The 25,502-nt window shown below is 41.8% G+C and overlaps 1 protein-coding gene across 4 annotated transcripts; it reads left to right on the forward strand.

The window, feature by feature from the left end:
* Positions 1–25,319, forward strand: nisch (nischarin). Of its 4 annotated transcripts, XM_056403123.1 has the most exons (28): positions 1–193; positions 1,561–1,644; positions 2,621–2,803; positions 4,236–4,284; positions 5,122–5,285; positions 5,404–5,499; positions 6,309–6,404; positions 6,502–6,654; positions 7,151–7,219; positions 7,687–7,872; positions 8,026–8,154; positions 8,540–8,653; positions 10,345–10,561; positions 12,368–12,486; positions 12,923–13,041; positions 13,944–14,219; positions 14,998–15,284; positions 16,102–16,313; positions 16,536–16,999; positions 17,620–17,804; positions 17,930–17,993; positions 18,593–18,731; positions 19,391–19,541; positions 19,942–20,061; positions 20,191–20,352; positions 20,674–20,846; positions 21,321–21,493; positions 23,370–25,319. In XM_056403123.1, exons 1-28 carry the CDS (start codon positions 113–115, stop codon positions 23,695–23,697), a joined length of 4,593 nt encoding a protein of 1,530 aa, XP_056259098.1. In that variant the 5' UTR covers positions 1–112; the 3' UTR covers positions 23,698–25,319. The 4 variants fall into 4 exon arrangements, with proteins under 4 accessions (XP_056259098.1, XP_056259107.1, XP_056259117.1 ...); XM_056403132.1 differs by lacking the exons at positions 12,923–13,041; positions 13,944–14,219; positions 14,998–15,284; ... (9 more) ...; positions 21,321–21,493; positions 23,370–25,319 and having other exon boundaries at positions 10,345–10,569; XM_056403142.1 differs by lacking the exons at positions 10,345–10,561; positions 12,923–13,041; positions 13,944–14,219; ... (10 more) ...; positions 21,321–21,493; positions 23,370–25,319.
* The last annotated feature ends 183 nt before the right edge of the window (positions 25,320–25,502 follow it).

Here is a 25,502-nt window from a genome sequence, read left to right on the forward strand (position 1 = left end):
TGGCGTCGGGAGGCGGCTAACTGAGGGCAAAGGCTGCACATCCTCCAAACCCGTTTTAGTTAGACGTTTTTGCACTAAATAACAGATCATATTTGTTTGCCACGATCTCAAGATGGAGTCCGCCCCTTTTCCAGCGGAGGTGTCGGAGAGAAAAGTGTGTGTTGTCGGGTCGGAGCTGGTGGAAAACTACACTGTAAGCTATGTTCGGTTTAACGTCAGTTAGCTTAGCTTGTAGCTAGTTTAGCCTTGGGTCTGTTCAAGTGACAGCGAGTTATTGTCGAGGAAGTTACCCTGTCAATAAATACAAATTGTTTAGTCATTATACTTCTGTTTTATGCTACCCCCCGTGTCTTTATCCTCCTTATGCTGGACTAAAAAGAAGGACAGGACTAACAAGCTAACGGCTAACTGCCGTGCTAACTGTTTCAAACAGTTTCAGAGTGATCACATCGTGTCCTCTGAAGTCAGCAGACCTCACAGACCACTGCGGCTTGTATTTCTCTGTCAGGAATTATACTTGATGTCTTTATGGTGTAATACTCTTTACTGTTAGGTCTGACAGACAGTAACCACCGACACTGCTGATAAAAATCATGATCGCGGAGCCCCACAGCTCCACTTATTTTCTGACCATAAGTTAAACCAAGTCGCTTGGAAGCAATTTTCTCCCAAGAAAAAAAAACAGTTGGGTTTGGGATGTTAATTCTAGCACATTCTGACTTTCTACGTTAATGATGGGGAAGTCAAACATTGACTTTCTAAGTTCAAAATGATAAGCTAATCAGTGTGTAAGTCATAATTATGAGGTGAACTGAAAATAAGGATGCTTTCAAAAATAATGCCACGAGTTTTTATTTATTAATCAATTCTTAGTCAGTTTACGAAATCAGTTTTATGTTGGGCCACACCCATTAGAAAATAGAATAAAGTATTCAGTGATGGCGACTCTCTAGTTTATCTGATTTGGCAGTTAAATTTGCCGTTTGCATCAACATAATCAAAAACGTTGCATCTCAAGTCGGTCTAACTATGGACCAAATGTGTTGCAGTTGTCATCAAGACTGAAGACAAAGCAAACTGAAAGGTTTTTGCAGTCTTAATTATTTGCCCCAGACAGCTGATGTTTGTCTGTGTTGCAGTTCAGACTCTGATTGATCTCTGAACCTTACAACAAATCCAACTTCCTTATTTTCCACCAGTTTCTCTCTCTGTCTCTCTAAAGCTTTGGGATAAGTGTGAATTTTCATCCTTCATGGTCAAACGTGACCCCCAGGGGAAATTTGCATGTACTCGATTTATTCCATCATGTTGCCATTTAAATTTGCTTCACACTGAGTCTGAACACACCTTTAAGAAAAATATTACTATTTAAATCAATTTGAAGTAAATTATTGTTGGCTTAAAATGGTCCACTGGAAAACTTTACCTTCTACACTTTAAAAAAAATAATGCCATGAACATTTATTATTTAATCCATTGCATCTCAAAAACCAGCTGGATCACAGCAGTGTTTAATTCAGTCAGATTGTAATCACTGTGTGTCCTGCTTTGGTGTTTCAGGTTTACATCATCGAGGTGATGGATGGAGAGCACAGATGGACTGTGAAGCACCGCTACAGTGACTTCCACGACCTCCACGAGAAGGTGAGAGACCATTCTTGTTTTGAGTTCAGTTTGGTGCTGAATGAAATAGTGTTTCTTACCGACTGAGGATTGAGAGTGTCAAGTTTTTTAATGCTGCAGAGCGCTAAACATTAATAATCAAATGTATTCAAATACAAAGTGTTAGATTTTTAGAGTTAAGGGCCAATAGCAATAATTGTGTGTTTTGCAGTTGCAAAAATGTAATAAATAAAGGTTAACCTTTCTGATTTTTTTCCTACTCTTAATACAACCATTGCAAACAATTTTTAGTTACTGTAAGTGTGGCTCTTTTCTTCTCGATCTTGGTGTTAATTCACCCCCACAGCTGTTGTAAGAAAAGGCTCCATGTGACTGGACATAATTATTGGCTGAAGTTCCATTATCGGAACACTAGTTAATAATTCATATTTCTCATTCATCACAGGATAATACATTAGCCACTGATATATTGTTCATTGTATGTTTCGACACAGCATAGCACCACAATGCATTACATCAATATCTGAAATTCACTGTTGGAGTACATTGTTGAATAATTTAGACCAAAAAAATGTTTACTAAATGTGGACTGTGATTGATTTTCAATCTGAGAAATGGTTTTGTAAAAGTGTAAAGAAGCTATGATTTGTATTTACTGTGCTAAAACATAGAAATGACGACAGCAGGAGTTTGAGTTCACAAGTGAAACAGAACAGAAAACAAGTGTTTCAGACTGCTGAGAAAAACATCTGTGGGTTTGTACTTCCCAAAGACAGAAATGGAGAGACCAGACTAGGTCTATAACTATTATTCTTTTTGATTAATCAATAAATCTTTAGAATGGTAATGCCCGTCACAATTTCCCTGAGCCCAAGGGCTGTTGTTTTGTCTGACCAACAGTTCAGAATCCAGGGATATTCCATTTATCTATCTAATTGACGATCAAGTAATTATGAAACTAATTGTTAGTTTTATCCCGATGTGTGTTTCCCTCCAGCTGACTGCAGAGAAGAAGGTTGACCGACGGCTGCTTCCTCCTAAGAAAATTTTAGGAAAGAACTCGAAGAGCTTGGTGGAGCGGCGGCAGAAGGAGCTGGAGCTCTACCTGCAGACGCTGCTGCAGCAGTTCCCACAGGCCACGCCCTCGTCGCTCGCCTGCTTCCTACACTTTCACCTCTATGTGAGTACGCCTGAGGCTGTTATTACCTATAACCTCAGAACATGTACTGTTATCATTCTAGTACTACACCTGTACTCACTCTACTGGTACCTCAGTCATAATGGCATGTGCTTGAGTATATGCTCGCATACTGCAGCCAGCAAATAGACAGCAAGCAGCCAGATGTGACGGTTGAACATGTGAATCCAAAGCTGAGGTCAGGGCTTTGTGCAGACCAGTTCTTCAACAACAAACTAGGAAAACCGTTTCTTTCAAGTCCTGGTTTTGTGTACGAGGTTAATATCATGTTGAAACAGGAAAGAGCCTTCCTCAAACTGTTGACATAACCGTCTTTTTTGAAATCTGTCTCGTGTGAGTCTCCTAACTTTGTTGAAGCACAATGATAAATTCCTGGAGTACCCCTTTTAAAAGGCCACTTTATTACTTTAATGTGGTTCTCCTATGAAGCTATATTCCTTTATAAAAGCAAAAATGCAAACCATTCGTTGGTGACTGCTTCCCCAGTGGGATGATTTGCTTCTATTGTGTTGTTAATATAATTGGTAACTGAATATCTTTTATGTTTTGGACTGTCGGACAGAGGATGCTCTCTTTTGCTAAATACTGTAAAACAGTCTTTACTACAGTAAAAGCTTTTTCATTTCAGTTGCCTCAGTTGTGTCTCAACTCAGGGTTGTGGTGCAACACGGTGATCATGTCAACACTGGCTGAGCAGCAGAAAACAGTCATAGGATCATCTCATAGGATTAAGTGTAAATGAAGGAACAATTCTATGCTTGTATTGTGAGTAAATGATGATTATTCCCTCTGATGAGAAGCACTGCTCCAGTTCGGTTCGGCTTTGTGATGATCAGTGACTGTGATCACATGACGAAGACAGAACAACAGACCAATGTTGTCTGAGTCCTCAGAATTCTGCAGATTAAACAGCCGAGGGAAAGCCCCTTCTCATGTGATGTGAAATGATCAACACATGACAGTCCTGGACGATTAAGATCTGGATGTTTATTATTCAGCTGCATTAATGCTGTCTCGCCATATAACTATAACCTCTTTGAAAAAAACAGTGGAATTGGTTCACTGTCTGAGGTGAGGTTCAGGCCTCTGCAGGTGTTGCTCTGGACCCTGCTCTTGTGGTTTAAGTAATCCAGGTTAATGTCACGTTATCCAGATAAGTAATCTGGTTAATTATCAACCATCTAACTTTTCAAACACAGTCAGAAGTTTTGATTTGTTTTTCTTGGATGAAGCAATCTTCAAAAACAGTGTATTGCAAAACATTTGTCAAGAAAGGCGACGAAGAGTAAAGAGTTGAAACCGCGATCATCTGTTTGTTGAGCAGATAAGAAATTAGATGATTTAATTTAGTCTACAAACGTAACTTTTATTTTGAAGTGAATCCAGGTTTTAACAGACCTTTTGTCTCTTTCAGGAAATTAACGGCATCACAGCAGCACTGGCTGAGGAGTTGTTCCATAAAGGTTAGCTTCACCTCTGACCTTTGACCTGTTTTCCCTCATGTAGTGTTTCGAGAACTGTTAAAAATGAATGAAGCTGCTTCAGTGGAGTGGTGTGTCTCCTCCCTGTGTAGCTGCAGAGGCTCTCTCACTGAAGCTCTTACTGATAACTGTTATGAAACACCAACTAAGTGAAGTGTGCCAGAGCGTTCTGGCACAACACTCCTTGGCCTCGGGGAAATTGTGATGGACATTACCATTATAAAGATTTATTGATTAATCATAAAGAATGAACAGATTCATTATAGTTATAGACCTAGTCTGTAACCTAGAATGATCTGGCACTTCATTTATTCATCAGGGACAACACATATCAATTGACATCTTTTGGGTGTTATTGTGGTAGACAGTCAAATGGCTGGTTTTCCTCCAAAAATCACTAAAACTGAGTTGACTCCTTGCTTGCACAATGACATGGTGTGAAACAGCTGTCTATAGAAACAGCTGTTAAGTTTAATTTCTCCATATTAGACTCAGCACTTTTTGTTTTTTGGGTTGCACAGAAAACATTTAGATACTAGTTTTAATAGCTTATTATCTGTTGCAGCTGAATAGTGTTATGGTGTGAGTAGTTTCCTCTAAATAACTGTTAAAATTTAATTTCTCCTTGGTCGCCTACACTTCATGTTTATACAAATATAACTTGACTACTATATAGAAAAACTGTTGCAGGTGTTTTAAACATCTGGTTTGTAGCAACACCAGTCGTGAAAACTTAACTGACTACTCTGCAAAAATGTGAAATGTTGAGATGTGTTGTGTCTTTGTTTGTTTGTGTGTTTGTCTGTGTGTGTGCTGCAGGTGAGCAGTTGCTGCAGGTTGGCGAGGTGTTTTCTCTGCGCCCTCTGCAGCTTTACTCCGTCTCCCAGCAGCTCCGTCTGGCCAAACCGACCTGCTGTAACGGAGATGCCAAAACCGACCTTGGGCACATCCTCGACTTCACCTGCAGGCTGCGATACCTCAAGGTCACACAACTCTTTATTTAGCTCAAACCCACATCGTACAGTTTATTGTTTTCTCCTGAAGTCCCTTATAGCAGCAGAGGTGTTAAACTTTCTCACTGGTTTTGTCTCTGTTGGTCAGATCTCTGGCACCAGAGGTCCAGTAGGAACCAGTAACATCCTGGAGAGCAGTCTCCCCTTCGACCTGTCTGTTTTCAAATCATTGCTGCAAATTGAGGTAACTGTCTGTTTGTCCTCAACAAAACTCATGTTTGATGATGGCTAATTAACACAAGGTCTTCCCACATTTTATCCATTTATTCCAGACTATTATCCCAGTTTAGTGCCCGGTTAATTCATTTGTGCATATTTGCAAAACAGTGCTGGAAACTTTGTGATGTCACAACAACCTGTGTTTCTTGCAGGTGTTGGTTGTGGTTAATTTCATTTTTGTATGAACACAGAGAAAAGCTCTACTGGCGTTGATTGTCATGTCAAGTCAGGGTTAAGTAAAATTGGATGTTTCAATATAGCTGATATGATAACTTCTCATTTTGGATTCTCATGCCCCCAGATAAAATCTTGAGAACTGAAAACATACTTAAGGTGTATTCTAGAGTTGTTTGATTTGTTTCAGTGTGATGATTGTAGAAAATGTTTTTCAGCTCGACTGAGGTGAAGAAGTTGCTTAATAGATAAAGAAAACATGTGATAGGCTGATGGAAACGCACTTTAATCTTTAATACTTTACATTGATGTTATAGCTCCTGCTTCGTCAGCTGTAGACAGAGCAGCAAAAACAAAGAACACATGGGGCGGGAAAGTGATCTAGGACACATAACCTACTACTTATACATACTAATAAACACTGTTCCTGGTTCAAGTCTGGCTACAGACTCAAGATGCATGTCATGTCTTCTCTGTCTGCGTAGTGGTTGATATAGACGAGACAAAGTCATGTCATCATATTAACACAAACGTGATCACCAGCAATTAAATGACATGATGTATCAGAAGATCATAAAACCTGCTTCTGTCTGTCTTCAGGTCAGTGAGTGCAACTCTCAGCAGATTCAAGGTTTGTCATCTCTGAGGTCGAGTCTGGCGACCATGAGTATCCACCGCTCCACAGAAACCATGATGGTAAAGTTGAGATTAAATACTGTAGTATACGTGTTTATGCAGTGTATTGTCTGTTGCATATTGATTTGTTTATTGTGATGTGTACGCTGTCCTCCAGTCGGTCCTTGTCCCAGAGGCGAGCGAGTTCTCACAGTGGGAACCCGAGGGGGCGGAGTCTGGCTGTCCTGTCACCGCCGTCATTCCCACGTGGAAAAACCTGACCACGCTGGACATGAGCCACAACTGCATCAGCACCATCGACAGCTCAGTGGTGAGACACACACCCACAGACAAACTGCAGCATGAGTTCGGTCGGTAATGGTTTTAAAAGTCAGCACAGGTATTTAATTTTTTTCTTCACAGGAGAAATACTGACTGACTCCAGTTTGTCTGTCTCACACTCTCAGAAATAAATTATCAATCTATATATTTGTTTTATTTTTGTCAGTGTTTAATACAATGATACAACAAGTCAATATCTGGAGTGAAAGGAAACATATGAAGCCTCCAACCCTCAGATTTCAACCCTCTACCGGTCTAGACAAAAATAAAAAATACATGATGGTCAATATAAATACTCAGTACAAAGCTTTGCTGGCTCCTCTGCCGGCACTCATCTAGTTCTTGCATCTGGAGGTCAGCGCACTCTGTCCTTGATATCACCCACTCTGTCTTTGCAGCTGGGTATATGAATAAAGGAATAAAGAAAAGTTTATGCTCCATCCATCAGTCTCTGTGCGCTGACACTGAATTTTTCTGTGTTGCAGAAACTGATTCGTAAGGTGGAGTTTCTGGATCTGAGTTACAACCAGCTGTCCTCGGTGGAAAACCTCCAGGTATGTGGCGGCGTGATGAAGAACGCATCAGCTCTGTAAACTCATCACACCGTCAGTATCATTTCTAGGGCTACAACTAATGGTTACTTTTATTGTTGAATAATTTACACAAAAGAAATATACACAATGAATCCGAGGTGACGTCTTGTTGTGTCCAGTTTATGATCAAAGAGACTTGAGATGGGATCAAGACTTTCTGAGGAACACACACACACACACACACACACACACACACACACAAGAGCGACATGACAATGTTTTCATTAATCAACCCTGTGAATTACAGTGTACATACAGATGTCGTAGTGTGAATGTAGTTAGAACATCACAGTATTTACTTCACAGTCAAACTTGCACTCAGCCGCTGCAACACGCAGCGGGTCCTGCAGTTAAAATAAAGACAACCTTACAGATATGTTGTCTGTCATTATAAGCACAGTACAGAACTGGTTGTTTTGTGGTTGCAGCACCTGTACAACCTGGTCCACGTGGATCTGTCCTATAACAGCCTGCGGGTCCTTGAAGCTGCTCACACCCGTCTGGGCAACATAAAAACCCTTCGCCTGGCTGGCAACCAGCTGGACCGACTGACCGGCCTCACCAAGCTCTACTCTCTGGTCAACCTGGACCTCAGCCACAACCAGCTGGCCCAGGTAACTGTACCAAGGATATCCTGATGGTTCTGTGGTCCAAATGACATAGATACATAAACAAAATTGCATCACAAGAAAAAAAGAAAACTGTTGAGCTCTTGTAATAAGTCCTCAATTTAAAGCCAGTGTGTGTGTGTGTGTGTCTGTTTCCAGTTGGAGGAGATCAGGAACATCGGCTCGCTGCCCTGTCTGGAGAAACTCAACCTGTCCAGTAACCCCATGTGCATCATCCCAGACTACAGAACCAAAGTCCTGGCCCAGTTTGGAGACCGCGCAGCAGAGGTACACCACCAAAACCCCCACATCGTTCACATTACTACTGTACTCTTATTACTATTACTACTCCTGCAGCAGGGTTACACAGCCAGCAACAGAATACTTCTCTCTACTGTTAATATAATACTGCTAATATCACGACTGCAAAGACAAATGACCAACACTTGCTGCTAATGCTGCTATTACTGTAACTGCAAATACCACTACTGCCACTAATATGGCAGCTACTCATATTACTACTAAAATCACTAGTATATGTTCATTATTAGTGTAATAATACTACTGCTACAACTGTTTATGCTACTTTATGTTTATGCTGTTATTGCTATTAATTCTAAAGTTGTGTGTATGTGTTGACAGATGTTTGTTTATCCTCTTGTCTCTGCTTCAGGTTTGTCTCGACAGTAAAGTGACGACAGAGAAGGAGCTGGACACAGTGGAAGTGTTGAAAGCCATTCAGAAAGCCAAAGAAGTCAAAGACAGGATGAGCAGCAGCGACAAGAAGGTAAACTCTTGTCACGCTGAAGCCTCCTGTCTTCATTTATTTAAAAATGTTTTAGATTATTTTGCATTTTAACTGTATATTGTTGATACTGTTTTGTAGTGTGTGACTGTGTCTGTTGTTTATAATTATTTTTGTATCAGTATTTTGATGCTGCCCCGTGGCTGCATCTCTTTTTACCTGGTTAAATAGTGAAGAATGAAAAGCGGTCAGTGTTAGTCAGTGTTACCATGATGATATGGTCAGTTATATTGACAGTTTGCACATTAAAGATTATTAAATAGTTCAGATATGTTAAGAGTTTAGATAATTAATTGATTCATTTTTCGTTCGTATTTCCAGTGTAAATAAGTCATTTTTGAATCTCTTTTAGGACTGTGGGACAGCAGAGCTATGAGGATTTTACTTGACAGCACTGAATATTTTATTTTAACACTGACACTGTCAAAGGAAATGAACTCATGTTGTGCACTGATTTGGCAACTAAGACTTCAACGTTTGAACTCTCATGAGCAGTACACAACCACTGTTGGATGTTAATCTTTGTTAGTCGTAGACTATTCTCGTAACTTTCAGATTAACTAACCCTGAAAGCTGCTGTAGTGGTTTTATAATCCTAACCTGATCATAGACCAATCAGAGATCACCACAGGACAAAATTACCAATTACAGGTGACTAGTAGTGGTTCTGATATCAAGTTAGTGACTAACATATCTGAAGCCTGAAGATTTATCAGCTGTTACTAAAACCATCAGAGCGTCCTGATTTATTGGCTACCTGTGCTAACTACATGCATGTTTGTTGGAGTCAGAATAGCTCCAAACCAATAATTAGACCTTTTTAGATAAGAGAGACTGTGCACATCAGCAGCAGAGTTAATATGTAATGAAAATACAGTCAATAAGTCGAACAAGTATGGGCATGAAAACATGTCTGATTAGGTGTGTGAGGTTGGGAATCTGACTTGGAAACCAAATATAAACTGATCTGTGAAATTCATCATCGAAATCTGTGTGTATTTAAAATGTTTAAACATAGCCTGCAAAATTGTGTTAAATGCATCCACACACAATCAGTGAAGTTTGTTTTAGATAAATCCTGTCTTATTTTGAGGCCTTGCGTGTTCTGATTTACTTTGACTAGCATGCGCTCTAAATAACAGTCAAGCCACATGTTGGTCCAACTTTTAAGCAGTAAGTGCTTTTATTTTGAAGACTGGGCAGACAGTTGGAAAGTGATCTTTGTCATTCTTGGTGGTTTTACTGTACATCTTCTGAGCCACAAATCTTAATGAGGTCGCAGGAGAAAACAGCTGTCCACAGATGTTTTCAGGGGTTCACAACAGAAACAAGCTCCACTCATGTTTTTTTATGGATTTAAAGAAAACTCTGAAACCTGTCATGGTTCATTAGGTTGTGTTTAAACTTACAACAAACAGATTTAGCTCTTGAGCTTCACAGTTTGATGATGCATGTGATTGTACAACTTGAGCCGAGGCTTTTTGTTTCAGTGGAACAGTCTGTGTCTTTTAAATTGGCTGAAAATCAGTTTTGACATGTCTTTAGAAAGTGCGGCTGCCTGTTGCTCTGCTGCTGATGGAGCTGCTGGTTGCAGGTGTTTAGGATGTGATCTGCTTGATGATGTAGGTGACTGCAGCTCTCTGAAGGCTTCCTCCTCTCTGTCCTCTCGTCAGATCAGTGAGGAGACCAGGTTGTCTACTGCTGCACCTCCTCACCTCTCCTCCTCCTCCTCCTCTCCCCCCTCCTCCTCCTCCTGCTGCTCCTCTGCTGTTGCTCCTCCCGCTGTCACCACCACCTCCTCCTCCTCCTCCTCCTCCTCCTCCTCCTCTTCCTCCTCTTCCTCTTCCTCCTCTTCTTGTCCGGCCCAGCAGGCTACCTGCCCCAGCCAAGGTAATCATGTATGTATCAGGCTGTGCAGGGCTGAGGGAGGGATGGGGGGCGGTTGTTTTTATTTTTGCTGTAAGGCAGCAGCCAGACAGGAAAGTGTGAAACTGTTCCCTTGCTGTTTGTCTGGAATGTGAAACAGGCGATTTCCCAAAACAGCAGCTGGATAAATCCCAAACACTGGAGTAGCTATTGGAACAAGAACAAACTGACGATTATTTTCATTACTGACAAATCTGCCAGTTGTTTAGTGTTTAGTTACTCAGAGACGGAAGTGACGTTTTGTTCAACCAGCAGCTCAAAACCCAAAGACATTCAGTTTACACTGACACAAAACACAGACAAGTCGCAAATCCTCTATCCTCAATCCTCTAATTAATGATTTTTTAAATAAATTTTCTGTTGAACAACTTATTTATTAATTGGCTATTCATGAACCGCTGTAGCCCTCTCTAATTTAAGTCTTCGCTCCAATTCTTTCTCTCTGTTTGTAAAACTGAAACATAGAGTTCAATCCCTGGTCACTAAATGTTTACCGTTGAGGCCGTCAGCCTCCCAGACTCTGACACATCTGACATTTCACTAACCACATTTATTAGATATAAAACTTTTATGTTGTGAAATAGTTCCTCTGCTCTTCATCACTAAAGTTTAATGTTTTATTCTATTAAAGTGTTTTTATGATGTTTGGGAAGGCGGCCAGGAAACCCTGCATATCTGTTTAGCCTAGCTTAGCACAAAGACTGACTAGCCTAGTTCCATCTGTCTGTCTTACGTGTTGTATCTTTTTTTATTGAACAGCTTTAGAAACAGAAATGTAAAAAATTAAAACATAGTTTGTCTGGTTGCTGCCTTCAGTGAAGATATTCTCTAATTTGAGATAAACGGCCTTTGATCAGTCCAGTGGATTTAACATGAAACTTAATGTTTTCTTCAGATAATGATGATTAGCATTATTGCAGATAACAGACGTGTTTTTCCACTGCAGCTATGTGTTGCTGTGAGTCCAGTTAGGTAGATGACTGCATCAGGAACTGTAAACATTGGGGATTCATGCTTAAATTAAGAAACAGGAAATCAAATGCTGCAGTGGGAAACAATCACAACGTGTATACCAGACGAGGCTGATGAAGCTAATCTTCTTCTTTCACTCCTGATAGAGCACGTCTTGTTTTATCCTCTAACCGAGATGTCCTCAGCTTTATGTTTCATGTTGCAGATTCTTTACTACTACTATAACTTTAAAAATGTCGATCAGTTACAGGAGAATAATTAATCAGAGACAGATACTCACTAATGTTTGGTGATCATGTGACAACCTGCTGATGCTCACTAACCTCCTTTTGATAAACTGTTGACTAATAATGTTTGTTCTGGCTTAGTGCAGGCTGCGTACTGTGTGTTTAAATCTATAGAGTAAAAACTGAATGCAAATCGTTTTTAATTGAAATTTGTGTCTGATTCAGTCAAAATGTTCATGATGAACATGATCTATATGAATGCATGAGTGTGTTTTCTATAGAGGCTTGGAGCAGCCATGGAGGTTTATAATTTTAGGCCCATTATTCTCTTATCAAAGTTAATTAAAAACTTAAAAGTAATATTTTTTTCAGTGTAGACATTCAGCGTCTCATGCTGGCAAAGAAGAACATTGTCAGGAAAATCGGTGAAATACTGAAATTATTGTGCACAGAATCAAATCATTTCAAAAATAACTACATCAGCCCTGAGCAGTGTCACATCAGTCAACTTTCTGCAGTCTCTGCAGATGTTCTTGTCAGCGTCACTGATCTGTTTGGTTTCCTGTTGCAGAAGTGATGAGCAGAGAAGAAGCCGCAGTTCCCCCCAGTGTTCTCCCTCCTGTGGACGCTGCACCTCCCCCTGAAAGCTTTAACACCAACACACACCTCCTGTCTGCTGAACCCACCCAGGTCGTCAGACACGCACACATCAAACACCAGGGTGGGGGGAGGGCCTGTTACCACGACAACCAATGGGATATCAGTTAGGAAGAGAGAGGCAGTTTCCAAGAAGGGTTGAATCAAGGGCAAATGGACTTGGTTGTAGATGCTTGATGACGTTTCACCTCTCATCCAAAAGGCTTCGGAACAGAAGAAGCCTCTTTAACGATCTACATTTTGTCGACGTTTATCGGCAAATTTGCATTTCACCAAGTGTTAGCATGCCATAGTAACATGGTAAATGTCATCAACATAACCAGCTAAAGCATGATTACAATGTCACTGTAAGCAAGTTAGTGTGGTAAAGTACAGCTGAGGTAAGGGGCGTACAGATGCAGGCAGAATTTGTTTGGATGTTTGTTTACAGTCACCGGGTTCTAATGTTGCTCCATGTGTTTATCTGCAGAGACAACAACCTGCTGTCAATATGTCTGAACAAACACAATGTGGAGCTCCCACAAGTATTACTACCACTACAACTACTACTACTACTACTACTACTACTACTACGGCCACGACTGTCTGGTCAGTATCAAAAAACAAGTTACTTGCATAATAAACAATTCCAGTCACTTTTATTTCAAAGCTTTTGCGATTGATGTTAATCTTACCGTCAGTGAATCTACTTCAATGTTTCTAGTCACTCGATGGCTTTTAATGTGAAACATATTTACAGGAAGTGTTGGGTTTCAGCCTGTTCAGCACTGACAATATTTTAACAGCAGTAAAAACAAAAATAGTGAGTGAATGATATTTTTTGTGTTAATAATATCACCTTAGAGCAGTAGAGGGGAGAGTATGACATAACTTGTTGCACTGAAGGAATCAGTGCTGTGGAAATGCACATTTTACTAACACAGGAAGTATTAAGTTTGCAAATTAAAACAGGAGCAGATCAGAAAACTAAAACCCCACCTGCTACTATTTCGTTTTACTACTACAGCTGTAACTGTTACAACAAGTACTACTAATAATACAGTACTACTCGTACAGCAGCTGTAGTTTCTCCATGACTGTTTTTCAGGCAGCTCTGTGTTGTCGTTCAGGCCTCTGTAACAAGACCTGCAGGAAGTCAAGATGGAGGCAGGTGTAGTTCACCATGTGTCCAGCTGGTGGCACTGCTGCCCTCCACAGGAGAACAGCATCATGACAAGTCAACGTAGTTAACACGATGTTACTGTGTTACCCCCAAATCTCTCATGTTCTGCTTTTTTTTTCTACCAGTTTAATTGAGTTTATTAACTTACAACAGGACATTTGGTTAAAGATGGGAGGGCTGTGTATGAAAGTAAAATGAGCTGATTGGATAACTGAAGTGAGTGAATGATGTAGTGTAATGAAGTCATATTTAAACAGGTGTTTTGTCTCTGTTCAGGACATAATGGAAAACCTTGATAAAGCCCCGTTTCTGTCTCTCTGTCCTCCAGTTGTGTCTGCTCCTCTTCCTCCTCCCGACCAGTTGAAACCAGCTGTTTGACGTGCAGCGCCACCTGGTGTCCTCTGCTTCCTTCTCACCTGCTCTCCCTCTCCTCCTCTAACAATGACTTCGTTACTCAGCTCTCCCAGTGTCTCAGTGCCACCTGGAGGGAGCAGAAAAAGAAAAAGCAGGAAGAGGAGGGAAAGGAGGAGAGGGAAGAGGAGAAGAGGTCTGAATCCAGAGAGGTTCAGTTCCGTGTGGAGGGCACCGAGGTCGGCAGTCCCAGGTAATTCAACCAGAAACCCTCTCTCACTGCTTTCTTGGTTTCTCAAAAGTTCTCAGTCAATCTTACTGGTTTCTGAGATCCCCTTAAAAGTCCCTCTGGTTTCTGTGATTCACATAAGGTCCTGTTGGTTTTTGGGTTCCCAATAGTTTCTCAGATCCAATTAAGATCACACTGATTTCTGGGACTCCTTATGGTTTCTTACAGCCCTTAAAATGATCACTGGGGTCTGGGATGGCTTAAAATTCAGACTGGTTTCTGAGATTCCCTTAAAACTGGTTTCTAGGATCCACTAAAAGTCCCTTGGTTTAGGTGATTCTCATGAGTTCCACCTGGTTTTTGGGTTTCCAAATGGTTTTCTCAGATTCCCTAGAGGTCCCACTTGTTTCTGAGATTCAGACATTCCTGCTGGGGATTTTGACTGGTTTCTGAAATCCTAAAATTCACACTGGTTTCTGAAATCCTGTGAAGTTCTCACTGTTTTTTGGATTTACAATGACTTCTGAGATCCTTTAAAATTCAAACTAGTTTCTGAAATCCCCTTAACTTCCAATTCCAGGACTGTTGCAGCATTTCCAATACTTCCACATATCTGCAGCTGTTGCAGCCATGAGAGAAGGACTTTATAGATGACTGTTATTATAGACGGTGGAGGTCACGTACTCCATCATATACAATTAATTAAGTAATAAATCATCTGACATTTGCTTATAAAGATAAAGGAAATTATTTCAAGTACAAAAGAATGACTCATCCCCTTGCTTTATGCCTGTTTATCCAGTCCGGGCTCCAGGGACGGATACTTTGAGATGGGACTGGATGACACGGTGGAGGAGTCGGTCTGCTCCTCCTCTACGTCACTCGCTGCTCCTCCTGCAGAGGAGCTTGGTGGCCACCAAGGAGAACTGTCTGAGGAGGAGGAGGTGCACGTCAGCAGGGTGCTGTGGTGCTACTGCCTTCAGGTAGAAGAGAAGGTGGAGCAGAAGGAGATGTGCCTGGTGCTGACAGACCACCTGTTGGGGCTGCTGTACCTGTCAGATGATTTCACACGGACCAATCAGGACGCAGGTAAGCACACAGTCAGCCTCAGTTGATCTTTCTTTTTATACTTCATGCAAACAAATACAGAAGCTGTGGTTGCTACTCTTGCTTTTCATATTTGTTTATGTGAATTGTGTTTTGCTACTTGTCTTGGATTGAATTAATTAATCTAAGTTCATGTCAGACCCTTTCTATTTTTTTCGTCCTCACAAAAAATCTTGAATGTTCTGCTGCTGCAAATTTGAGACACATTCATCCTTTCTAACACTGTTGGGCTTTTTTTCAAAGTTCTGTGTTCGACAAAACAGACACAGATCTGACAGACAGAAGCATCACCAGGCCTGATGCAGAACTGTGTTCACTAGCAGGAAGTGAAACAGAGCTGGACTTGAGACGTTTCAGTCTCAATCTAGTAACTTTTCCCAAGAAGTGAAGAAACAACAGTGGTCAGATTAAGTTAAAATTATGAACTGAACTGTCAATACAAGGATATTTATTTTTCCACTTCTTGATTTCTGCTGTTTTTTCTTCCTCTTTTATTTTTCATCACAAAGCTCAACAAACCAGACAAGAAACTTTGCCTCACTGTCAAAATGAATGGCTGCTGGTTAATACTAAGATTATAAGTGGCCAAATCAAGAATAATACCAACAGCAAGACAAACATTCAACTTGGTGGCCACTGAAAGTTTATGTGATGAGCTTCTACAATGTTTCATGTGATGAAACAAAACAAGCTGCGTGAAGATGGAACCAATACTAACTAAAACAATAATAATAATTATTATTATAGACAAATCATTTTGTTGCGAGCTGAAATGTTAAGAGCGATCTGTTCTCCTCAGACCAGGAGCAGAGTCCGCCTGTGAGGGAGGTGCTGTCAGGCCTGCAGATGGACCTCCTGCTGCCTTACTCTCAGCTCCTGCTGTCATCCCGAGGCGAGCTCCCTGACTGCTGCCTCGCCTTCGGGCTCCAGTCTGGTCCAACCCGCTGGTACATCTTCTCCGAGGCAGAGGAGCTCCGGCAGACCAGGGCTGAGCTGACGGCGCTGATCCAGGTCAGAGAGCAGCACAAGATCCAACTCGCTGAACGGGTCATTTCACACAGTTCGGTCAAACCGAGCTTTAACATATAGATACCATAAAGAAACATATAAGAGTGCACATTGTGAAAATGATGAAAGAAGAATGATGCAGACATTCGTGAAGCATAAATCGAGCTGCAGTCTGACACTGTGTGAGCACCTGGAAAACAAAAACCTTGTCCCTTGTTTTTCCAGGCAGCAGATTCTCATACCGCCCCCAAGGCCTCAGACACTCCTCAGCTCCTCCCCCGTTCACTCATCAACTCCTGGGAGCTGGAGGAGAGCCAGGGGGCCCAGGGAGGCTACCCTGCCCACCTCCTCCCCTCCTTCTCCTCCTCCTCCTCCTCCTCCTCCTCCTCCTCTTCCTCTGCCCCAGACCCCCACCCTCTCCTGTTAGACATCTTATCCCAGAAAGAAGAACCCCGCCTCCCTCCTCTCCTCTTCCTCACCCACCGACACCTCTGGGTGCTGAAGATGGACTTCAGAGAGCTGGCTGAAAGAGAGAGGAGCAACGCTGACCTTCATCTCACCTCCTCCTCCTGGTGCAGGCTGGTCCGCGTGCCCCTCGGCTCCGTGGTGCTTCACCCCAGGGAGAGAGCTCCTCAGGTCGGGGACAGATCCAGTCACACCTCCTGCCCTGGAGCAAATCACCACCACAGGTACAGAGGCTGTGACTGGATGAATGCATGATCGAAGTACTTGCCTCTCTGCAGCAAACTTTCAGGGCAAATAAAGGAAAACAGTAACAAGTATCCATGTCGGGTTTGGTAAATTGATAAATAGTATGATATTACATATATTTTGTATCTTATTTTTAGTTTGGATTCTGTTCATATTTTTTTTTTTACCCCTGAAAGAAAAAGAGAAATTTAAATTCCCCAGAATAAATTCTCATAATTTAATGTTTAATGTTATTTAACTGACATAAGTGAATTATCAGGCATTGGTCGCATCAGGAGATCAGATCATTATATTTAATTTCATAATTCGTTTGTCTCCTGCTTCAATATTTGCAGTTTTTATTTGTTTCAGTTTCGGCAAACTTTAATGTAAATAATAAAATAAACCTAAAATCGGCATCATTAACATGCAATTGTATCAACAGTTCTTAAAAATGTATCATTTTATTGATTGATAAAAATCTTAAATTACTAATATTAATTCAATGTCTTTGTAAAACAGAACAGTAAAATTGATCATCATACATTGTTTGTTCTCTACTTTAGTTTCCCTGCTTTTGAATATTGTCATTATCTGTATTTTTACATGTTGTGTCCAGGAGGAGTCACGCTGTGGAGCTGCTGCTGGGAAATCAGAGGCTGCTGCTGCTCTTCCCTCTGGCCCAGGACAGGAGCTGCTTTTTGGTGGAGCTGAGCCAACGGAGAGCGTCCCTGGAGGGGCTGAAGATGTTGGTCCTGCCCAAACCCTGCAGGCCCTGTCCACACCAAGGAGAACATACACAAGGTGAAGATCTCTCAGATCTCATCAGCCTCTCTTTCAGTTGATTGTGTCATTTAGTTTGACCCCTTCTGGTTTCTTCTCCCAGTGTTACGACTTTGTCTGACACCTCCTTGTTGTTGTGTTCTCAGAGCGTTGCAGATCCAGAGACCAGTGCTGTTGTACCAGTACCAGGAAAGCACACAACTCCAGCAGGTAGAGCTCTGAAGCACGTCTGTGTAGTTGAGCGTAGATTACTTTTTTTTACATTCTTCTTGTGAGCAACGTGCTAATGTCAAAGTTATTTTTTGATCAAGGCTTTACAATGTCCAGCTCACAAAATGTCACGGTCACAATTCTTTGAAAAATTAATTCAAGGGATCCTTTTCAAAAATGTGTGTTTATCTCATGTTTTTAATGTGACAAAAACTAATATTTTTTAAAGTTTTTAAACTCTCAAATAACAATATCTGAATCCGCCATCCCAGCTGTGTGAATGCCGTGTCATAACCGACATTTCCACATATCTCAGCCTTCCATTGTGAGAATAATTAATCGAGTAGAAATACACAGCCTCATCTCAGACGACGCTGATTAGATTTTGGTGAAATGTAAGCACATGATCCAATTTGTTTTTCTCAAAATCGTGCTGATTGGCCTCAGGGGGGCACTACAGGGTCTTCGTCATCAGTCAACAAACATCAGGGAGCACAGCGTGTCATCTTCTTCTCACTGTGGAATTGTAACTGTTGTTTCTTATATTTACGTCATATTTTCTTCACTTCTCCTTCCTCCTCCTTCCTTCTCCCCCTCAGCTGGGACTCTTCCCGTCTCCAGCTGGAAGAGAACCAGCCGTCCCCCCACCTAATCCCGGGTCTCTCCCCAGGACTGAAGCTCCTGGCTGGGTTCGGAGGAGAGCAGCTGTTGGCCTTCTTCCACAGATACATAGCGCTGGTAGGACACACACACACACACACACACACACACACACACACACACACACACACACACACACACACACACACACACACACACAGTTATGTGCCTGTGCTCTCTGTGTGTCTTTGTATTATCAAATGCTGCATTTCATTTAAGTGTAAAATCACCTGCTGACTGTTTTCCTAAGTAAACTGCTGTTAAAGGCTTTAATTTTAGTGGGGCTGCAACTAACAATTAATTTACCGATTATTTTCTTAATTCATTTTTAATTTTTTTGTTTTCTTGAATGTCAGCAAATAGCAAAATGTGTCAGTCAGAAATTTATCTTAAAATGTCAGAGTCCAAACCCAAAGAGTCCGTTTGCTTTTATAGAGACAGAAAACCAGCAAAGAAAAAGCTGGAGCCAGAGCTTTTTAATAACTTAAAACTTTAACTGATCGTCAAGATAGTTGGCAATTAAATTTCTCTCAGTTGATAATAATAACATGCTCACCGCCCTTGATATCTTGAGAGAGAAATTGTCAGTCAGACGACTGAAGTCAGGTTTTCTCAGTTGATTTTGGACCCAGTTGTTCATTTGTCCATCTTCTCTACATCTTTTAACGTTGCAGTTCTTGTGCTGTCTTTTTAAAAATTCCAGTTTAACTTTTACTGTTATTTGCCACTTATATCAGTCTGAGGCGGAGGAGGTGAGACAGGTCTTGTGGCTGTCTGTGGTTCTCTACAAGTCTCCGGAGGCTGAGCTCACCTGCTGTCTGCTGCTCTCCACTGATACAATCTACTTCTTGCTGGAGGACTCCGCCTCCACACTCGGCCATCACACAGGTAGGAAGAACAGACATGATTGGCTCAGTCCCAGTGAGAAAAGATTGCACTTTAAATTTTATAAAGTCATGGGAGTCGCTGCTACTTTACAACTTCTGCTGCTGCTACAGTCTTTACTTTTGATTTACATAATCACATGACATTGTAGTTATTTTTCCCAGTGGACATCAGGAAGAGTAATGCTAAGCTAGTGGACACATAAACAAACCTTACTTTGTTTTTACCTCTAAAATGGTACAGATCATAGAACAGCAGTGTTTGTCTTTATTTAGCTGTTTGTTTCCTGTCATGTAGTGAACATCACAGCCTCAGAGGATCATGAATGTGTCTGTAGGCTTTCAGTTTTGTTAAATCTCTCCTTCCTTTTATCGCTCTCCCTCTGTCTGTCTCCGTCCGTCAGTGTTGGAGATAACAGACTCTGGAGATCCAGACGTCTGTCAGTGCTACTGTCTCTCCATCAGACTGTCTGAGCTGCTGTCCGTCAACGTGGGACTGTTCGACCAGTACTTCAGGGTCGTAGGTCAGTGGATTCACACGCACGTTGTCTGTGTCCGCAGAGGTCATACAAGTTTTAAATATTGAACTGCTGCTTAATGTTGATATTACTCTGTGTCAGCTCGTTGTCTCTCCATGGATCCTCTCTCTGCAGGCCGTTCGGCCGACCACATCGTGTGCTGTCTCAGCAGGGACAGTTATGGGACGGGCGTCTTTCTTCAGGAGCTGATGTCAGCTCTCAGTCTGCAGCAGCAGCTTCCTCCTCCAGAGCCGTCAGATCAGGACTTCTACTCCCAGTTCACCAACACAAACACAGGTAACCGTGCTGGCACACTGTCAATCAGACAAAATGTAATATCCTTCTTCATATCAAATCCAACCTTAAAGTCCCTTCCTCTCAAAAGTGCCTCTTGCCTGTTGTTACTTCCCTGTGCAGAATGATTATATTGTTTATATAGTTTGACACTACAAGGATGTTTTCCCATTCATCTGCTACTACTGTGTTTAATAAATAATAAATATACTTGTCTTTGTCCTGAACTTTGGATTTGTTCTTCTCCCTGATTACATCTGTGCGCAGTAAGAACAAATTGTCTGATTTATCAGGTGACAGATGTGAATTTGTCTCCTCCTGCAGGTAAGATGCAGAACTACGAGCTGGTCCACAGCAGCAGGGTGAAGTTTATTTATCCCAGTGAGGAGGAGATGGGAGACCTGACCTTCATCGTGGCAGAGAGGAAGACTCCGGCCAGCGCAGCGTCTTCATCATCACGCTCCTTTAATGTCCTGCTGTACCTGCTGGTTTTCCAGGTCCGAATTTCTTTCTCTGTAATTTGGGATTGTAGGGGAGTTAATGTGCTGGAGCTATTTCTAGACAAACAACAGTCCGTCTGCACAGTACTGCTGTTTAGTGTCTGCGGCTACAGCTCAGGTTGTTAGAAGTATCTTTAATTGATTGAATTTGTGTGTAGTGATGATTTCTTGTTCTTTTCTTGCTTTTTTGTTTCCACTGGGGCTGCAGGAAATTAAAAAATGATGATGTAATTTTTGTTGGTTCCTTTACATCTGTAGTTCCACAACACTTATGGTGCTGACAATGCGCTCCTGCAGCTCCTGCGATTTGGATATTGCACTTGACCATATTGTGATTTTGATTATATTTCCATTAATTGGGCATCCCTAATTTCCACGCTTGGAATTTGCATTTTTTTTGGTTTGTTGTTTTAAACTCATGTGTAAAACAATAATTATTCTCTCTTCCTGCCTTTTGTTCCTTTCCTCCAGGTCCAGATCCCGAGCCAAGGCTCTGCCCTCTCAGGCCCCTCCTCCTCCACCTCAGCCCCGTCTCCTGTGCTCCAGCCCAGGACCCTGATCCTGACCAGCACCGATGTGTTCCTACTGGACGAGGACTACATCAGCTATCCTCTGCCCGACTTTGCCAAAGAACCTCCCTCCAGGTGAGCACACATAAACCCCTGCCCCCCCCGACACCACCATTTTACAAAGCCAGGTGAGTCAGTTAGAAGCAGAACTGGTCCCAGGCCGACAAACAGTAAACATTAATCTTAATCAACATGATGCCTCCCCTCAATGTAGCAGAGCTATAATTCAGCAGCAAGTTAAAAAAAACAAAACAAACTGTTCCCTCGTGTCTCTGCTCGTCTGCTCCAGTGGATTATACAGACTGTTATTTTAAAATCTGTTCATTTCTCATTATTAGTCTGACATTGTGTTCATCTGAGTTGCTTTCTGTTTGTGAAGGTGGGTTATTTTTGCCCTGACCAATCAACAGTGATTGACGTGTATCTCCTATTTACATAATTTTGTTTATAGGAGTTATAGGAGTTTAGTTTATAGGAGCATTTGTGGTGCAGATCAAAAACCAAACTGCAAACATCTCATCTCCAGTAGTCGCCATTTTTGCAACCATTTCCTGGCTGTGGCACAGGACAATGACATTCTTTATCCCACCAGCAAAGCTCTGATTTGCTCAGTTGTTTTACCAACTGGGGAAACAGCCGTTCGTGAGCAATAAAACCAGATCTATTTGAATCACTGACCACATCAGAGGTTGGCAGCGATTTACAGGTGTAGTGCTGTTGTATATTAGTCATTATGAATCACAGTAGGAAAATATGACCCAGTTTTAAACTTGTCTCTGTTTATCTCCCTCATAAACAAAACATTGTAAATCTTAAAGGCAGTTTTTAATGAACAGCAGCACTTCAAAGATCCACCTGAGAGAAAAGCTGCTGAAACAGAAGCAGCAAACAGTTTTATCAGCCCAGAGGCAAGCAGAGCTCATCTGCTGCATCACTCTCTCCTACTTCCCTTATGGTGGAGATCATTAACTGAAACCGCTGGTGTGTGTTTGTTTCTGTTGCTCTGCAGTTTCCTGACTCACAATGTTGTTCATGAAGAAACTGTTCCAGTGTTTCAGAGCACATTCCAAAAATAACTGGAAACGGATTGAGCTTCATACAGCTGATACAGATCCAGTCAATAAAGGGGCTATTTGTTTTTTCTGCTGGGAGCAGGTGGTGGTGGTGATTGTTGCTTGACAAGAGCTTCAGCCATTGTTGTGTTTATAAGACAAGAGGTCATAACACGCTCTGTGAACAGCGCTACATTAAGTCTCTATTAGAAAGTGACAAGTCGGACCGGGGCTAGCTGGTTAGCGTGATAATTTCAGTAGAACAATGGTGTTGCTTCCCACTGCTGGAGACAGCTCTTGGTGAGTAAAGGAACGAAATTTGATGCTGAACTCGCAACTGGCATGTAAACAGTTGGTAATGCTAATGCTCGCTATGTAGCAATAGTTAAACTTACAAATACCTTCTTTAATCCAAATTATAGGCATATCTCCATGAACAGCAGTAAGGAAGTTACTTTCTATACACCACAACTCTACACTAGCTACAAGTTCAGAGCCTGATCAAGCAGGTGCAGAATGATTTGCTCCCTCTACCAGCTGCAGAAAATGTCTAAATTTCTTTTATTAGGCTGCTTTTATTGATTGCCAAGAAAATCTGATTGCAGATGAGCAAACTATTGGTTTGCTTTTACTTTTTATCCCAGGCTTTCTGTCTGGAAACTGGGAAATGTTATGGATTTCCATAGAACGTCTGATACACGTTAAATGTCTTTGGGAACATGTTGAGAGTCTCTGACACATTAAATGTGATAAATAAACATTTTCCTCAAAGAAATGTAGGATTCTTGTGTGTGAGACTGAAGTGACGTCTTTCAGGTTATCATGATGGTCATTAACAGTATGGTTTCAGTCACTCTCATCATAGTTTTTCTCGTCATCTTTGCCATCATGTCCTGCAGGGAGCGGTACCAGCTGCGTGAAGCTCGGAGGATCCGGGACCTGGACCGGGTCCTGTTGGGCTATCAGACGTACCCTCAGGCTCTTACCCTGGTGTTCGATGACCTGCCCGGCCCTGACCTGCTCTGTCACCTCACCATGGACCACTTTGCCGCCGGAGGGGAGGAAGTCCTGCCCAGAGGCGGTGGAGCCAGCGGGGGCGCAGAGGGTGAGGTCCAGTGGTGTGTCTTCGTCCCGGGAGCCGACAGCAGAGAGAGGTTGATCTCACTCCTCGCTCGCCAGTGGGAGGCGCTGTGCAGCCGGGAGCTTCCTGTGGAACTCACCGGCTGATTGGTTGACAGGGAATGACGGAGAGACGGGTGACTTTTCAGCCCCTCTTTGGTTGGTGGGAGCTGACTGGCGGGTGGAGTCATCATTTGACTGGGATAATTTACACATGGATTCAGAGCTGGATTAGTTTAAAGGCTTCAGTATGCTTCAAACGAAGGCTTCAGTCAGCACACGTGATTAAAGTTCAGCCAGGTTCAGCTTTTATTGATGAAGTTTCTGTTCGGCATCCTCACTTAATAAGATCTTCACTTCAAGCGTGAACTAGTTCATATGTCGACACATGAAGTCGAGGTGTCTTTAGTCTCAGCATCATGAATCATTCAAACGGAGATAAAGTCACTCTTTTTCAGACAGTGTCTCCACGAAGACATTCATAATGACAGAAGTTACAACCTCACCTACTGTCCACACACCTGGACAGTCACTGCGTAACGTGGGTGCAATAGTGAATTGGTTAAAGTTATAAAAATGTGTCTTGATGTGGTGGGAGGTAGTTTCAGATGCTGTTGGACGATCCAACAAGCACTTTGTTTGAAGCATACTGACACTTTTAGGTTTACTTCTTAAAGCTCGGAGGGGACGTGGCTCTGCTCACACGCTCTTTGGTGAGCAGGACCCAGTGGACACCAGACTGCCATTACAGACAGTCGGAGGGACCTGTGACCTCACAAGAAACTGAAATAATGGGATTTCTTGGCACAACCTCACCTTGCAAAGTGTTGCAGATTTACTTATTCATTGGTTGACTTGATTGACAGACAGACAGACACACTGGTATTGCACAGCAGGGGGCGCTGCAGACAGTCCACAGGAGTTTCTACTTGATTTTATTCATCATTACCTTAAATGAACAGTTTGTCATTTCTGGTAAATCCTCTCGTTCTCTGTCTTGTGTGTGTTAAGCCTAGCTTAGCTCAGAGACTGGAAGCAGGAGAGAAAACTGCAAGCCTGGCTCCATCACAAGTGTAAAAAAAAATGTTTGAGTTAACATTTTGTTATTTATGTAAAGTTGATCTTAAAACCAAAACTCACTTTAACATATTTTCATTTGTACATGTTCTGTCTGAATCCAGGTAACAAGAGGATTTTCCAAAATGTTGGACTGTTGTTTTAAGACACACACACACACACACACACACACACACACACACACACACACACACACACACACACACACACACACACACACACACACACACACACACACACACACACACTGCTGCTCAGCACAATCTGCTTTCTGAACATTTTATTCCTTGCACATTGTAATTGAAGCAGTATTACTGAACTGTATACTAAAGCTTTTTATTAATATTATATGAATATAATTGTTGCTTTGGGACAGACATGTTTTCCATCCTGAAGATGATTTTGTACTAAACATGAAGGACCTGATGATATTTGCAACATGAACTCTGAAATGACATATTTAGTATTATCATTGAGTATTATTTTTTATATTTTCTTTGTGTTTTGTTTGTCATGTTCTTCGTACATTACTGTTGACAAATGGGAAGCCAGCCACTGTTGGACCTCCCCACTCTTCACCAGTGTTGTTTACGTTACATGTTGTTGTCTTGTTAAAGGGGAACGCCACTGAATTAAAGTAAAAATGAAATCTCCCCATGTAACAATAATTCCTGTTTGGTTAAGCGACAGTGGTTTGGATCTTCGAAAATCAGCAGGATTCAACCGCAGACGGCGCACTGTTCAGCTGATGCAGCGCTTAAGCTAGAAAACCAGTCTGACTGTGGGGCCAGCAAAATGTGAGTCATTTCAACTTAAGCTGACACCATGATGGACAC

The sequence above is a fragment of the Seriola aureovittata genome, chromosome 2 (genome assembly GCF_021018895.1).
Source record: "Seriola aureovittata isolate HTS-2021-v1 ecotype China chromosome 2, ASM2101889v1, whole genome shotgun sequence".
NCBI lineage: Eukaryota > Metazoa > Chordata > Actinopteri > Carangiformes > Carangidae > Seriola > Seriola aureovittata.